The following is a 17,149-nucleotide window of genomic DNA, read 5'->3' on the forward strand; positions in this document are numbered from 1 at the left end:
GGGAGCAGGCGAGTCTTCTCTTGGGATTGTTTTTATTTAACAAAATGACTGGGGACTGCTCAGGACAGTGAAGACGATCAGAGTCCAGCCTCCTCTTGCACACAGCCTGAGCCTGCCCCAGCTAGGCCCAATCCTATTTGTCAGGGGGGTCCTGGGGTCTGTCTCCAATGAGGAGTCAGGCCTAGGGGTCCACAGTTTATCAGAGCAGGACTTGGCAGCCCTGGGCTGGAAGAGTTGACTTTGTGCAGAAGTCAGTGGGTCAGCCAGCTCCTGGGCAGGGAGCTCTGGGGATCCCACAGCTTGGCATGGGGAGCTGCCCTGGACCCATGCACAGCCCTGGGGCTCACTCTAGTGATCCTACTCTGCTGACCAAATGGTCACCCAGCCTCAGTTTCCCAATCCCCCAAGGCTTGGAGTATTCACAAGTGTTGCCTGCCATTTGACCAGTGCTAACACCCACTGGCCCGGGCACCGTGACCCCGATGGCTGAGCCCAGAAGTGGGGGCCTCAGCACCCTTCATTTCTTGCTGGGTTCAGTAAGCAGTTGGGGCAGGGGGCCTGTATCCTCGGCAATCGTAGGGCTTCGTGTCGAACTCCTCTCTGGGGATACCAAGGCCCAAGGCTGCACTTTTCTCAGGATTCAGGAACGATCAAGAGAAGGCCCTCATCCCACCAACAATAACCTGAATTACCCCTAAGGGTCATTGGTTAAACAACAAGAGGAAAAGAACCCCCTCTCCCCCCAAATGATGTCTGAGGAAATCTGTCCTCAATTCTGGGTTCAGCGCAATTCCATTGGCCCTTTGGGGAACAACAGTCTTGACTTGTTGGTTGGAAGTGTATTTCCTTTGGGTGACTTGACCTCATGATGCAGCGGTGGGGAGGACGTCCCATGGGAGTAAAATGAATGACCTCGGTTGGGTCTCCCCCAGCCTGTGGGCACCTGGGGTGGGGAGTCTGGCCTCAGGAGCCTTTGGATGACTCCTTTTGTCCCCCTTCAATCACAGCCTGAATGTTTGGGGTTTGTTTGGGTTTTAGCCGTGAGGAAGATGAAATTCGGCCAGTGCAACAGCAGGACCTGCATCGGGCAATTGAGAAGATGAAGAAATCCAAGGACGCCGCTTTTCAGAATGTTTTAACCCACGTTTGTTTAGATTAAGAGTAAAGGTCATTTGTATGGTTCACCAGGCTCGAGTTTGGCAGCGCGTCCTCTTGTCACCCAGTGGAGGGGAGAGGGGAGGCAGGAATGGTCAGGGGGCAGTGAGAGGCGATCAGCCTGTGACATAGTTGTATGACTGGTGTGGCCTCTGGCCCAGATCACAAGCAACTGTTTAGTATGACCTGAGAGGGCAGGGGCTCTGGCCCCCCAGGGCAGCTGCTTGGGTGGCCAGGGAAGAAGGGGAGCAGATGGAGTGCTTGTGCCTGTGTCGGGATGAGTTAGCGAGTGTGTCTGTGTGTCTGTGTGAATGAGTTTGTGTGTGTGTGTGTGTGTGTGTGTGTGTCTGTGTGTCTGTGTGTGTGTGTGTGGTATCACACATTTTATATTGACTTTGTTTTGGAGAGATTTGAATACAGAATCTTTTTTTTTAAATCCAGCCACTGAATCAAATGGCACAAATTCTAGAGAGAAATGACGTGTGACATCGTGTCTCGAGGGCACCTCACATCCATTGTTTTCCAGTTGAATTTCTCCATGATTCTAGTGTTGTTGAGCACTGAGTAGTCAGCAGTGGCCAGCTTCGGCCACTGGAGCATCCATCCCCACACCACCAGGGGGACCCTCGAGCCTTGCTGGGACAGCCACACTGGCTGCTCTGTGATCTGCACACACGATGGCGGATGGAAGCAAGTGGCTGGGTGATGTGTCTGCTGAGCCTCCGGGCCTGGGGCTGCTGCTGCCCTCAGACCAAGTGGGATTAGCCAGCTTTTTCCCACGTGAGCTTGACTCTTCAGGGCCATTTGACACAAGTTCCCAGTTACCGTGCGATGACGTTTTTTCATTCAGTGCGACAGATGTTTTTCTGTGACGAGACAATGATTTTAAAATGAATTCAAGTTCTGTTTTCTTTGATTATGGGCAAATACAATTTACTGAATAGAATTTAAATGACTGTAGAAGTCTGAAATAGGGAGGTATGTAAAACTACGAGATGTTCAATACTGTACTGAAAGATTTTCTTTTGTAACTTGGATTTTTTTCTTTTCCTAGAACATTGTTATAATTCGTGCACTTGGGTAAGTGCAGATGAAGATTCCCAAATGTCTGCTTTGATCCTGAGTAAATTATTTGCTCAGCAAATTCTGTTCGCCAGTTAGGTTTTTTAGCTTTGTTCTGTGCATGGACAATTACTGCGGCCATTAGATGCTAATTATGGCCCTGCCCAGGCCCGACGCCTTCCCAGGCATCCAAGAGTAAAAGATGTCCACTGTTTTTGCAAATTGATGCCCTTCCTGGGCTTGCTTGGTCTTTTTCTCTTAGCTGGAATATTTGATGAATTAGAACACCTCATGCCGGATAAGAGAATTGACCTGGGTATTACTTAGGTTTCGGAGTGTGGGGTCAAGAGGTCTGTGTGAAGATGGAGAATGAAGCCCATTGTAAAGAGTTAGTCATAAACGTGTGTTGGATAATCCGTCACATGACACAAGACACCAAAAACATGGCATTTCATCTCAAGCTGATGAGCACTGTGCTACACTATTTTGTAAATGTATAATAAAGGGTCCCTGATCATTGAGACTTTCTCCACCCACTATTTGGTCTCCTGTATCAGTTCTTCAGAAGCTGTCGATGGTGGGTACTTTGAGCCTGGTTTGGGAGGATGGGGGAGGTCAAAGGTTCAGCTCTGTAGCCTGAAGGACATTACCTTAAAACCTCCTTCTTTAATGCAGGATTGGAATAAAACCTCGTTTTCTTGATAACCTTTGATAAGACTGGGTAGTAGAGACAGGATGGGGGAGGGGGCCAGGTGGTGATCTTGGAAGACTTCCATACACCTTGTTATTTGGAGGCTTCTGCCCCGCTGCACATGTGGTCATGGCTAGGACCCAGGTCACCTCTGGAATCCCTACAGAGAAAGAGCTCCAAAGGATCAGCCCATTTTTGCAGTTGACTCAAGGTCAAGGAAAGGCTTCATGGTTATCTGGAGCCTCAGAAGTCAGGTCCAGTCACCCAAAGCCCAACTCCCTAGAGACCCCTCACTTGAATACCCAGCTCTGCACAACCCCAAAAGCCCAAGAACTGATGGCGAGGACACCTTGAGACTTCATGGTCCCAACTAATCTGTGTGTCTCCTGGAGCCGGCCGTGACAGAAGATGCTGAGGGTCCGGGTGGCCCTCAGTGAGGAGCGCAGCAGGACCTTCCTAGCTCTGCACTCTGGGGACTGAGCACTCAGGAGGCTGTGTACACTGGGAGGCTGTCTGTTCTATGGGTTAGCCATTCTGGGGACTGACCACTCCAGGGATGGCCGCTTTGAGGCCATGGGGCCTATGTTAGCTTCTCTCAAGAAACACTAAATAGACTGCCTTGAAGAATGAAGAGAAGGCCATCTTGAAGTTGGCAAGACCAGGCCAAGTGATGAGGGCCAGTTGCTTAACCCCTCAGGGACCCACTGTGCTCTAGGCTATTAACGGATGGTGAACTGCAAGTCTGTGGTGGCAGACCAAATTTCCATTCCAGAACCATCGATACACATGACATTCTGCTCCAGATCCATCCTTTAGTCCAGGCTGGGCAGATCCTCCCACCACTGGGGACCCTGAATTCAGAATCAAAGAATTTTAGGATTGAGATCTAGAGTCTAGATTTTTGGCTGCAACACTTTACATTTTACCAGTAAAGAAAACTGGTTGTCGTGACAAGCGTGGCCCCTGTGGCATTAGGAGACCCATTGCTTGGCCTGGCCCTGAACTTGGGTTGCTATCTTAAGTGAGCTGCCAGAGAGGCATTGTGGCTTGGGCCTGGAACAAGCTGGAGAGGTCAGTCTGCATGGTGGACAGGAGTCAGATGAAGGTGAGGGTTCCCAGAGCTCAGCAGACCTGGTAGAGTTAATGCCAAGCTGATGGACCCCTAGTTTCCAGGGAAAGGGGGTGACTTCCCGTGATGGATCCCAGATTTGTTTACTGCCTTTATAAGCCTCTGCTAGGAGACAGGCATACTGTCCCTGAGACCTTCTGTTCCGTGGTGGGAGAGAAGCCTCCCTCTGGCTCACTGCCATGAAGGGGGTGCCAAGGGTGGGGCACTTGGAGCAGACCTAGGTTTAGCCCACGCTAGGAGCAGCCCAAGATAGCCAGCGTCTGGACAAGCGTGTGAGCCAGCCCACGCTTCTGCCTGGTGCTCGTGGCTGCTGACTACAAGCCTTCTCCTTTGGGTCAGAATGATGCTTCAGGACTGGGCCCCCCATACACACTTCTACTTCCTTTGGTGGAGGGGATACCTGGGATTTGGCCGAGGATCCAGCTCCCAGCCCAGCTCTCCTTTCTCCCTCAGCAGCCTTGGTCAGCAATCTTGGTAGACCCAGCGGGGAGGGCCTGGACGACTTCGGAGGGCATCTCTGGGATCCCATAATTCCTCCCCCTTGGTTCTGTCTCAGGGTATTAAGGCCATGGATGGCAGATTAATTTTGCCTCCGTTCATGATGGGAAGACTCCCGGGACAGCCAGACTCCTTCCTGAAACCACTATAAATGTCAGCAAGGGGGATGCCTTCTCTACTAAGCATCTGATGTCTAACAATGTTAGTCCTGACCCAGTTTGTGAGAGCCAGTCAGGCCTCCTGCCAGAGTCTCAGAATATGGGGGGGGGGGGGGGGTAGGAGAGGACAAGACCCCAACCTCAGGGTCTTCCTCATCTGTCAGGGGGCTTTGGAGTCCCTTCCACAAGAGTTCAGTGATTGTCTAGAATTTCGTAAATCAGGTGAAAGGGATTGATCAACCCGGACCTGCATTCCCAACAAGTGGTCCTTTGAAGACCCACAGTGGACAGGGAACAGAGAAGAAGCTTTTATAACCAGGGCATGCTACATTTGATCCTTACACCCTGGGAAGTGGGGGCTATTATTAACCCCAATGAGGAAACTGAGGCAGACAGGTGAGGGGTCAGGGTCCCACAGCTAGTGAGGCTAGATTTGAACTCAGATCTCCCTGCTTCCAAGGCCAGCACTCACAGCCAGCGCATCACCATGAGGAAAACTCACTTTTGAACAATTCTGATTCTCAGAAATTTTAACCCTACCTTGAGCCTAGATCTGTCCCCTGAATTTGCACTCTCCGTTGCTCCTGGTTCTGCCCTTGGGCACAAGCAGACCTGGTCCGACATAATTCTTCAAGCAAATCCGCCTATCGTAGGATGATCGGGACCGCCATCTTTCTGGCCGCCTTTTCTCTGGGCTCTCCCAAACTGCTGGGTGCTAAGAAGAGAATGTTCCACATGTGATCCGACCCAGCCGTGTCCACCATTGCCCCTCACCAGGAGTTACCCTGTAGCTGCCATGCTTCCTGAACTCAATGGCCTTGCTGTCCATTCCAACTTCTAGAATTTTTTTCCACCCGAATTGCTTACCATGACGTCTCCATCCTGTAGTTAGGAAGATGTTGGCTTAAGGATTGCATTTACCCTGTCTATACTTGAGGAAAGCAGTGACGGATCAAGAGTAGATAGCATGGAAGTTGGCATCAGGTTCCTGATCATGATTCCTAAGGTCCTGCCATTTAATTGTCCTTCTCCCCCTACCCAATTTGTTCTGTTTCACCCACACGTCTCTGGGCTCGTCAACTACTTGGCTGAAATCCAGTATTCCCCCGATCTACCTATTTGCCAACTTCCAGAAAAAGAACGTGAAATAGATATTAATCTGTTCGTAATGAAGCTGCCATTGTCCATCCAGTTCTTTGCCCTGGAGCCCTTGAGGGTTCTACTGAAGTCTACAATCTGGGAAATTGTTTGGTGCAAAACATTTGGGAACTGTCATTCCATATAACTAGATGCTTTTGTCTTCAGTGAATTTTATCTCGTGCATTCCAAAGGGATCCCCAGCCTTCACCAGCGACTGCCAGACGGGTCCAACACTGACATGTAAACCTCAGGAATTCATAGAATCTTCCATAAAGGTTTCATCAGCACATACCACCATTCCTCAACTAAGTCAAATTGTCCATAAGCATTTATTAAGCACCTGCTGGATGCCATTCCCATGCTAAGCACTGGGAATACCAAGAAAGGAAATGTTTCCAACATTTAGTTCATGATCTTAATGGAAAAAACCTGTTGTTAGCTGTTAGCTTGGTGCCAAATCTCTCTTACTTTACTTACCCTATACTAAGTAGGCCTTGGGGACACAAAGAAAGGCAAGAACAGTCATTTGCTCCCAAGAGCTAATGGGGGAGAGAACCCACCAACAATCATATACAAATAAGATATATGTTGGATAAATTGAAAATAGCCTCAGAGGGAAGGCTTCTTGGAGAAGGTGGGAATTTAAGGAAACGGGTATCATGAAGCACTCAAACAAAGGTTGGATGGTGACCCTTTGTTGGGTGGGCTGCAGAGGGGACTCTTGCTCAGGACAGACCCTTCCAACACTTGAGATTCATTGATCAAATCAACCTTCCCTGGGTCTGGGGGTCAAATTCCTGTGCCAAAGTCTCCACCTAATCAGCATATGTGACTTATCAATATTATGTTCTTCCAAGTCTTATCAAAAGCCAAGTTTAAGATTAAACTTCCGGGCAACTGGGCCGTCTCCAATTCGTGCATGGTGTTTAAATGGAAGAAGATCTGCCATCTTTTTGGGATGGACTAGCCAGTTCCTGTGATCCCTTCCCGCTCTCAGGCCTGCGATGCTTTGATCCCAGGCAAAGAATCCTCCTGAACTGGACCAAAGGGTTGACCGAGTCTGCTGATGGTGACTGATCTCCCAGAGAGATGTTCTACCTCTGTTGGTCAGGTAGATCCCCCAGCCCAAGGTGGTGGGGCCACCAGCCGGAGTGTCGAAGTCATTGACAGTCCCAGGAACTGTCCAAAAGTGGGCTCCTCTGCCTTCCCCCAGGGGATGAACCCCAAGCCTCGTATTCAGTCCACGTGTGGAATTGGTGTTGACGACAAATAGAAATCCTCTGAGGGTGCAGCCAAGCCCACTATTTCTGTCAGCCGGCTCCCCAGGAATAGTCTCCCTGGTTCTCTGGAGGCCACCACTCTTATCCAGGGCCACAGGTCCCCAACTAGGAGCCATCCTCACCTCTTCCTCTCCCCCCCCCCCCCATCCCTCAGTTATTGAATCTCCTCCCATCTGTCTTTCATGTATCTGCCCAATTCAGACTCTCTCCAACTCTCAGGACTAATCTCCCTGCCCGAAGTCACTTTTCTCAATGTCCTTCCTTACCGCACCTGCCAAAGCACCATTGCTAGAGCTCCGTCCTGACTATGCCACTCCCCTGCTCACCAAGAGCCAGTGGGGGTCTTAGCCTTTTCTGTGTCATGGATCCCTCTGGCAGCCTGGACCCCTTCTCAAATGGTTGTAAATGAACAAAAAGAATACAGAGGACTACAAAGGAAACCAATCATAATAAATACAGTTAACAAAATAATTATATTTGTAAAGTTCCCTGCTCTAGCTTAAAATACACCCTCTAGTTTGGTCTTAAAGCCTTTTCCAATCTGACCTCTCATTCCAGACTTTGCTCAAGATTCTCCTTCACCCACCATATTCTAGGCCTATTGGCAAGGAGGCTACTATGTGCACCTGCCCCGTCACTCCTTGGCCTGGACACCCTTTACAGCCTCACCCCCTGGGAACCCTTGGATACTCTGGGATGGCTAGTTCATCATCTTATTCTACCGTCCGTGCCCCCACAGCCTGGGGTCTCCCTATACTGAGGACTTTGGCCATGGCTTTTGTGTGTAGAACCCTAAGCTTTGAGTGCAGAGATTTCACACTCATCTGCCGCTGGGTCAGGGCTGACTCCCATAAGATATGGACCCCGCATCTTTTACACAGGAGCATGGGCTGCCAGAAATGGAGGGGGTCTCCTTGACTGCCTTAAATCTAAGGTTCCATGAAATCTTTCAGTGCCTTGGTCTTTTCCTGCTGTAACAACTGGGCTCTCTCTGCCACCCCTCCACCCTCTGTGGCTTTCCTAGCTCTTTGGGCTTATGGGGTGGAGGGCAATAGGGAGAATTTGGGGGGCTTTCAGCAGAACTGGCCTGCCTCACCACAAGCCTTTGGATCAGACCTTTCTGCCTTAGAAATGGTTCAAGCCTTGAATTATATACTTTTGGACCCCATCTAGGAAAAGCCCATTGAGCAGGACATTGGGGGGGGGTCTTCCCTGCCACCTCTTTTGACCAGGTGCTATGGGTCAGTTGATGTACCTTGTACCCCCCAACCCAGCTGGGTCTTCAGGGCAGAATCTCTGATGGTCATGGGTTCGAGCCTCCAGATGTTCAGGCTTCTCTAAGAATTCACCCTTTTCCTCCGAGGTGCCAAGGTCATGCTTTCCTGTTGGAGTGTCTCAGCAGTATCGTTGTCTATGAAGTGAATTATTAATTCAGTAGAAGCTATTACGGTGATTAATTTAAGCTGAGCTAAGCTGCATTTTGCCATTGTGTTATCGGTTGGCTAAATTAATAGAATGGAAAGTCGGGTGGGGGTGGGGAAGTGATTAGGCAATCTCCTCCCTAAGGAGCTGAACTGGTTTGTTTGCATGTATGCCAATGATGCTGGACTGTTCACTGCTGACAACACCCCTACTCAGCCCCCCCACTTTGGCAGTCTGGGGGTTTTCAAGTATCCCAGGCTTCTTAGTAATCCCTCCTCCCAGGCCTTCCCAGGGTTAGTCCAAATGAGTCAAGTTAAACCCCATTATGATAAATATGACAAGAAAAACTTCCTCTGCCCCCATTTAACTTCTCTAGATCCTGAATTAGAGAGGGGGCTGGGGAAGGTGTGTCATGGGAATGTAGTACTGGAAAAAGATGAAGAGAACTAATGGATTCTCTCCCCGCTCGGGACCAGGGCCCCTGGAGAAGCCAGGCAGGTGACTTGCCTACAGTCACACAGCTGCTCAGGGAGTGCGGCAGGCTTCTCCTGATACAAGGTCCTGTGCCTATCGGGGCCACCCTGCCTGTCGCAGCAAATGTCAGAGGAACCTAAGGAGAATGGACCACCCGCAGACTTATGGGAAGATGAAGGATGGACGTTGATCTGCCTTTTGGGGAGGAGTTGAAACCAGTATTTGAGAATGGGGCCACTTGCTGGAAACCACATAAAGGAACCAATCTGGTGTCTTTGGAGAGATGAAGGCAGACTGGCCATCCATCCATGTTCTCCCAATGGAGAGGCAGCATTCATTGCACAGGGCAGGATGGGCAGCCCTGCTCTGCCCTTCACATGGGGTGTGGGTAATGTTCCCCACTCTGGGCCTTAGTTCCCCCATCTGTGCAATGAAGGGTTAATTTAAGCTGATGTTGATGTTTGTCCTTCATTCTTTTTTTTTTTTGGCAAGGCAATGGGTGTAAGTGGCTTGCCCAAGGCCACACAGCTAGGTCATTATTAAGTGTCTGAGGCAGGATTTGAACTCAGGTACTCCTGACTCCAAGGCCAGTGCTCTATCCACTGCACCACTGAGCCACCCCCTTTGTTCATTCTTGAAAAGGACCATGACATGAAGGAGGTGATGCTATGACATGCCGGTGAATTGGATTTGAGTGAGAGGGTGGCTGTACCAAGTCCCTGGCCTCTCCTCCAGAGCCATCTGGATCCAGATATGAATCAGGATGACTGGAGATGGCCCTGGATGCAGGGAGAAGTGACTTTGCCCAAGGTCACACAGTTAGTATCAAGTGTCTGAGAATGGATTCAAACTCCCATCCTCCCGACTCCAAGGCCAGTGCTCTATCACCTAGCTGGATGATTGCTAACATTCCTCCCAGTTTTCAGAGCTAGGCTTCCCATCCCCCCCTCCCCGCCCTTTTGCTTTGGACTTTGAGACGTGATGCTTTGAAGACAGAAGGTGGGTCCTCATTCCTGGGGTGCATGGAGTTTATGGAGTAGGGACAAGTGACAGGGTCAGCCTTAAGCAGAGCAGGCAGTTGTGTGGAGGGTGGAGAGGAGTGGGAAGAGGCTTGAGGAAGGGAGACCCCCAAGGGGTTATTGCAGATCATTCAGATGGGGGGGGGCCTAAGTGAAGGTAGTAGCTCTTTGAATGAAGAGAAAGGGGGCATATGGGAGAGATGATGGTGGGGGGCAACTGATGTAGACTTGGTGAATGAAGGATCCTCTGGAGGTTGGGATGTAGAAAGGTGGCACCTTCTTTAGCCATGGGGGCAGGGGGAGAGAACTAGAAATCAAGGGGACAGTTTTAATTGATAGAACAAAAACATGATAAACAACTTCCTTCATCTCCCCTGGCTTAACATGGTGGTTGGCTTTATCGCTACATGGACTTCTAGGTCATGCGCCGTCTTGGATAGCTCTCCACTAAGGCACCGGCCGACGTCCCCCTGAGGAGCTCAACATTCCACAAAGAGCCGTAAGTAAAAAAAGTCCACAGACTCCATCGCACTGATAAAACCTGGGCTCTTGCCGGACCCCCTTGGGGTTGCTTTCTTTCCCTTTTCCCCTCTGCCTTGGACTAAGCACAGATAACCAGTAGGGTTCCATTGCAAGATATTTATTAAAATATGAAAAAAGCCATCATTTGCACATAGAAAGAGTCATTTGCATTGAGTGTTGCAACATCAACTTAACCCTAGTTCTGAGCATCTTCTAAGGCCACCATGATACGTTAACTAAGGCACTTGAACCAATCTCATGTTTTTAATAAATAGGCTACAAAAAAAGGCAAGTGGCTTCCTACAGGAGGCGGATCACATGTAATTGGAGAAAGGCCAGCCTGGCCTCGCAATAAGGCACGTCATGGTGAGAATTTGCATAGACAAAGACCTAAAACCTGGAAAAGAAGCATACAGAATGGAAGTCCCAATATTCTCTTTCTTGGCCCCATTTCTGCTAAACAGATAGAGTCGGTAAAAACAGGTAGCAGCAAAGGAAGGAGTTCCTGCCCTCTTGGGTAGAAGGATGCTCTCATTTCCATGGCTTCCTGGAATGGACATCAAGGGATCAGGTGGACATACAGGTCACTCTGAAGAACGGGGATCTCCTGCCCCTCTAGAGACCAACAGCCCCTGGGACCTTGGGGCTCCTGCAGGAGCCTGCTGCCCCCAGGACCTCTCCTCTCCTCCAGGAGTCCGCTGCATGGTTGTCCCCACCTTTGACCAAGGGGGCAGGGGGGGAGACTAGGGAGGCTACCCACAGCTGGTGAAGGTGGCATTGTGGGTAGCAGGGGTTCACATTGGCTGGGCCTCTTTTATCAAAGAGTTGTAACCTGGCAGATGTTCTAGCCAGAGCTTTCACATTAAATCAAGCTGTGTGATCTTGGACAAGTCCCTGACCTCCTCCAATCTCCAGCCACACAATTAGGGTGTGAGGCTCGGTGGCCTCAGGTTCCCTTCTAGCTTTAATATTCCAGGATTCACTGGTTCAGTGAAGGGTCTGGGGTGTCCAGCTCTGATTTTTTTTTTTAGTTTTTATAAGGCAGTAGGGTTAAATGACTTGTCCAAGGTCACACAGCTAGGCCATTATTAAGTGGTGAAGGCTGGATTTGAACTCAGTCTCCTGACTCCAAGAGCTGGTGCTTTATCCACTGTGCCACCTAGCTGCCCCAACTGGCTCTGATGTTACAGAGAAACAAACTGAAGTCCAGTAAGATGAACACTTGGCTCAAGGCCAACCAGCCTTGGCAGGACAGCCCAGAACCGCCATCTCCACCGTCCTTCCATCCAGCCCACACTTTCCACAAAATGCTCAAGGACCAGAATGAGTTATTGGGGCAAGTTTTCATTTCATTGTTGAAACCTTTCAGTTCTGAGGCACAGGGAGTCAAATGCAGCGCACAGCTTCAGAGGACCTGGGTTCAAATCCCAGCTCTGTTCCTAGAGATTTCTGTGCTGTGACCTTGAGGCTTTTCTGTAAAAAATGACAGGATGGGGAAGAACTACAAAGCGCTGTCAGATTTGCTGCCTGCACGGGGCTGACCTGTCCAGAATAAAATGTGATTGGGAGAGAGTTAATGAGATAAATACAGCCCGGATCAGGTGAGTTTCTGATTTTCTAGGCCAATCTAAGGCCCTAGGGAGCCATTTCTGTTTGAGTTTGACCACATCGCACAGCACGGCCCAGGAAGCCCCCCTCCAGTTCAGAGTCTGGCGGGTGCTCGGACACTCGCCTCCTGACCTTGGGTGGATCACTTGTCTGGACCTCAGTTTCCTCTCTGTAAAATGAGGGATTTGGACAGGAAACCTTTAGGACCACAGGGAGATCTTGGGTTTTTTGGGGATCTGATGACCCCGAAGAGCCCTTCTGGGACTGTGTCCTAGAAATGGCAGCAGGGGGTGTCTAAGACCAAGATGCATATTGGGGTTGGGGCTGGAGCTGCACACTCACACCCGCACCTGCCCACACCCACCTACACAGCCACACCCATTCACCAAGACCCACACACCCCACACACCCCACAATGCACACATATACACACAGACACTCCCACACACATACACCCCACACGTGCACATACACACACACACACACACACACACACACACACACACACACAACCCACACACTGTGCCCCTTGGGTCTGGCTGGCAGCTGGCCCAGGGCCGGGTTCTTGGTCAAGGGTCCTGTTCAGCCCCCTGGTCAGTGCTGTTCTTGGGGGGGGGGGGCGCTCAGCCTTCTCTGGCCCTGGTCACCAGTGCAAAAAAAGAGGAGGGCTGCGGCCAGGGTGGCCAGGGCAGCCAGGGCGGCCAGCGCTGGGCCAGCCGCCTCCCTGCCACCGGGCCTCTGTGTTTTGTCCCCACGGTCTCATTCGGGCCTCATGGCGCCCTACGAATGGGGTGATGGGGAAGACAGAAGTTCACTGAGGAATGAGGATGGGGGTGGGGGATCAGAGAGAAAGAGAGACCCAGGGCCCCACAGCTGTGGGGCGGACTAGAACCCGGGGCTCCTGGGCAGACTGGGCGCTTCTGGTTTCAGACTGGCTCCCCGCTTCGGGGCCACCTGGGAGCTGGTTAAAAAGGGTCCCCGCGTAATCAGGGGGTGGCACGATGCCTAGGGCGCTAATCACAAAAGCAGAAAGCTGCAGGGCAGGGCGGCGGGGGCGCCGGGGCGCTAGTTCTTCTTGTCCAGGGACCTGTAGTAATCCGTGAGCACCTTCCAGGCTTTGGGGGCCATGAAGCCGTCCGGGGGGTTCTCCCCTTCCCGGGCCAGCTTCCTCATCCTGGTGCCCGAGATGAAGTCAAACTCACTGTGTCTGAAACAGAATCAAGGAGAGGAGTTGGCCGGCCCAGCCGGGTTGTGCCCCTCGGGGCGGCCCAAGCGGGCAGCCCGGCCCTGGCAGGCGTCGGGCGGTGGGGAAGGGGCGGGAGGGCACAAGTGGGGAGGCCCAGTGCGGAGAGAAGGGGCCGGCCAGCTAAGGAAGGGGCACACAAGGTGGGAGCAGGGGGCGGGGGCTGGGCACTGAGGGGGGACTTGTCCAGGGTCCCCCAGAGAGTGCCACCGCCGAGGCCTCCGGCCGCACGGCCGACTTCTCCCCCGCCCCTGCTGGGAAAGCCTTTACGTGAAAGGTGGGGTGATTTCTGGCTCCAGAGGGCCCAGCTTGGGGGGCACGGGGAGCCGGGGAGGCTTTCTGAGCAGGGGGGAGGGCGGGACCCAAGCTTCCTGGCCCAAGAAGGGGGCAGCTTGGGGCAGGCTGGCTAGATGGGCAAACAGCAACAGCATCTGGGGGGAAATGAGCTTTGTGGGTGGGGCAGCAGGACCCCCACAGAGGCTAACACTAGGGGCAACAACGCATTTCTCTGCACCCCGTGGTCTCCTTTGGGTCTAGAACCCGGGGCTCCCGGGCTCCAGCAGACGTCTGTCGGTCTGAGGAGCCGGCCGTGGGGGCGCCGGGGTCCCTGCGTCCCCTCGGCTCACCTCTCTGGGTCGTAGAAGGCCATGGACTTGTGGGTGGCGTTGTAGGCAGCCACGCGGAAAGGGATGATCTCCACAGACGTGAGGCCTGGCGCCATGCTCAGGACCTTCCCCCCGTGGGTGGGCTCGTACAGGTCCTTCTTGGTGTCAGGATGGGGCATTCCGGCGGGGTCCCGGCCTACAATGTAGAAATTGGCCCCCGCGATCATCCGGCAGCGGCAGTGCCACTGGACCTGGAGGGACATTCCAGAGGGGACCCCTGTCATGGAGCCTCCTGGTGGGAGGCCCCACAGGGGTCAGGGGTGGGGTGGACCAGGGAGAAGACTGGCTCATGGTACTGAGCGGGAAACTGAGGCCCAGAGCACAGGCCTTGAACGTGGTGGGGGGGCGCTTTCTGGGGTCCCTTCCCCCAAAGAAGGTAGGTGAGTGTCCCCAAGCCACAGGATCTTAGGGACATGGAGGTCATCCCAAGCAGGGCCTTCACTCTGCCCTCTCAAGCCCCCTCCCAATGAAAACTGGATTCCTGGCCCGGGGCAGAGGGGGCAGAGGGGGGCCCTCACCTCTGTGGGGCCGGCGTAGAGCATCGGGGAGGGGAAAATGGCCACGATGGTGGACTTGGGGTCCAGGACGCCCTCCTCCAGCACGGCCGCGTGCTGCTTCATGCGCCAGGGCAGGGGCACGTCGTCCTCCTTGGTCCAGCCGCCCAGGGGGTGAAGCAGGAGGACGGGGTGCTTGTAGCCCCTCTCCAGGAGCCGGCGCCTCGTGTCCTGCATGAGGAGCGCGTGGCCATTGTGGACAGGATTGCGCAGCTGGAATGCGAACACCGCATCTGGAAAAGGCGGTGGGCCAGCCATGGTCAGAGTGCCAGGCTCCAGGTGGGGGCTCGCAACCCCCCCGAGCCCCCCAGGACCCAGACGTCCAGGTCGGTTTTATACAAAAGAGGGGGCACAGGGCCTGGAGACCCAACCCAAGCCCCCCAGATAGAGGCGATGCCACCCAGGGAGCCACCCAGCCTGGCTCCAAAGGGCAGAGGGGGGGCCTCCCCCAATGGGGTGGTGGCCAAGGGCCCACAGACCTGCATTCATTTCTTGAAATCGTTGCTTGAGTTCCAGGGGCGTGAGGCGATAGTGGTCCAGGCCATCACCCCAGCGGACCCTCTCCAGGGCCTGGAGGTCCCCACCGACCAGCCAGTCCCCACTTTCCAGCACCATCTTCAAAGAAAAGCAGGGGTGTCCATGCACTTCAAGCCAGACAGGGACCCCAGGAGCTGTCCACTGCGCTCTTGGGGAGCTCACAGTCTGGGGGGACAACAGGGGGCTCCCCAGGGATAGACAAGGTGCATGCAGGGGGGCTAAGCTCAGAGGGAAGGCAGCAGCCTTGGGGGGGGGGGCAGGGAGTGTGCATGAGGAGGGGGCAGCTCCAGGCCCCCCGGGCTGACGCTCCTAACAAGTCTGGGAACAGAATCCACCTTCCCTCTCCCACCTGCCCACAGATGGGGAAGTTGAGGCCCTTGGTCCTTGACCCCCTGGCTGGGGAGGCATGTGCTGGGGGTGGGGGGGAGAGGACCCTTTAGCCTCCTCCAAACATCAGAGGTGTTCTCTGGAACAGGGTGGGGTGGCAGCCGGAGGCGGGGTGTCCCCCCAGCGCTTCCTGGACTGTAAACATTGGGGCTGAACCGGAATCTTCTGTGAGCACAGAAGGATTTCTATTTATTTTAAGCCGTTGACCCACCCTTAAAGGACCGTGGAGTCCAACGTGCACGCTTTGCAGCAGGGGAAACTGAGGCCAGGGGTCCCCGGGCCTCCCCAACCAGGCTCTTTGCATCACCCTCACCTCTCACTGGGGTCTCCTGAACTGCTGCTATTTGTCCACGGCCCCCCTCCCTGCCCCCCGGCCCCCCAACTGTCACCCCAAAGACCCTGACCCAGATCAATCCAGGCCCAGTCTGTTTAAAGGAGACCCAATTCTCTGAAGCTCTGGTTTGAGGTGGCTGGGGCATGCTCAGGGCAGCTCCCCAAAAACGTTCTTCTAAGGGAGGCGGGAGGGGACCCTCCAGGGGGTCCCATCCGGCCAGTGGGGGCCACGATTATGTCCAAACAAAGCAGCCTTTGCCATGGCAAGATTGCAGCTCCATCTAGTCTCAGTGGAATGGGACAGAAGGACAGAGGGAAAACCCTCCTGTTTCTGAGGTGCTTCTCTGGCAGCGGCCCTGGCAGGAGGGTCCGATCAGCCCCTTGCACTGATGGCACCACCGAGGCCCCAAGAAGGGCGGTCCTGGGGCCCTTCCTGGTCTCTGCTCACCGAGGGGCCCTCAGAAGAGCCACGTCTGAAGGGGCTGGGCGACTCTCACCCTTGGCCCAGACTCCACCTGGGCCTCTGGGTGGCCACCTGGGGCCACCTCACCTTTTAAAAGGGGGAAACAGACTGAATCACTTTACAAGGGTGCAGGGACAGGTAATGAGTGGTTTGGCAAAGCTTGCAGAGCCCCAGATGAAAGCCGGCCAAGATCCCCAGCCTTGTGAGGACAGGCACGTTTCCTGGTTCCTCCTCCTCCCTCCCTGAACCCTGGGCCCTTGCTGCACCCTTGGGTGGGGCGGGCGGGGGGACACAGGATGGTTCCAACCTGAAGAGGGAGCAGCTCTCTAAAGTCACTTTGCCTTGCACCCCCACCCAAGGGGTCCTTGGGGACGCCAGTCTGCCCAGGGGGAGGAAGGAGACCCTCAGCCAGCCTGGGCGGGTGGGAGAATAGAATGGGACCCCAATCTAGGTAATCCTAGTCCCAAAATGAGGAAAGAGAAGGTGTGGGTCGCCTTAGAGCAGTCACCTCCCCTGGCTGGCCAGGGGTGCGTGGGACTAGCTGGCCTTTCATTTCCCTTCCAACCTACAATCCATGCCAGTCTCCACTAGTGGTGTGACCCCCGGGCAAGGGATGTCCAATGTGGGGCTGGACAAGGTGGCATTTGAGGTTTCTTCCAACATGTGTCTATGACCCCTCAGGAAAATGGAGTTAGCCAAGGTCACACGGACTATGTTGGCCCAGACCACCGACAGGGCCCCTGCCCTGTCCAGAGAGACCAGAGACCGTGACTCTCCATTTCCTCCAAACAATCCCTAGGCCTAAACCC

At 53.6% G+C, this 17,149-nt stretch overlaps 2 protein-coding genes across 5 annotated transcripts in view; one reads left to right on the forward strand and one right to left on the reverse strand.

Moving 5' to 3' along the window:
• Positions 1-2,753, forward strand: part of ATAD1 (ATPase family AAA domain containing 1) — a 74,690-nt gene extending 71,937 nt beyond the window's left edge. For all 3 annotated transcript variants that reach the window (XM_074232254.1, XM_074232252.1, XM_074232255.1), the window contains one exon: positions 1,039-2,753. In XM_074232254.1, coding sequence (XP_074088355.1) covers positions 1,039-1,159 — 121 coding nt within the window. In that variant the 3' untranslated portion in view covers positions 1,160-2,753. The remainder of the gene's footprint in view (positions 1-1,038) is intronic.
• Positions 2,754-10,389: 7,636 nt separating this feature from the next.
• Positions 10,390-17,149, reverse strand: part of PAPSS2 (3'-phosphoadenosine 5'-phosphosulfate synthase 2) — a 68,476-nt gene continuing 61,716 nt past the window's right edge. Inside the window, exons 10-13 of one of the 2 annotated variants that reach the window (XM_074232250.1) lie at positions 15,100-15,235; positions 14,585-14,853; positions 14,028-14,257; positions 10,390-13,365 (exon numbers count right to left, since the gene is read on the reverse strand). In XM_074232250.1, the coding sequence (XP_074088351.1) occupies positions 13,224-13,365; positions 14,028-14,257; positions 14,585-14,853; positions 15,100-15,235 (777 nt within the window). In that variant the 3' untranslated portion in view covers positions 10,390-13,223. The remainder of the gene's footprint in view (positions 13,366-14,027; positions 14,258-14,584; positions 14,854-15,099; positions 15,236-17,149) is intronic. The other variant, XM_074232251.1, reaches the window with a different exon arrangement.

Source organism: Macrotis lagotis, chromosome 4 (genome assembly GCF_037893015.1).
Source record: "Macrotis lagotis isolate mMagLag1 chromosome 4, bilby.v1.9.chrom.fasta, whole genome shotgun sequence".
NCBI classification, from domain to species: domain Eukaryota; kingdom Metazoa; phylum Chordata; class Mammalia; order Peramelemorphia; family Peramelidae; genus Macrotis; species Macrotis lagotis.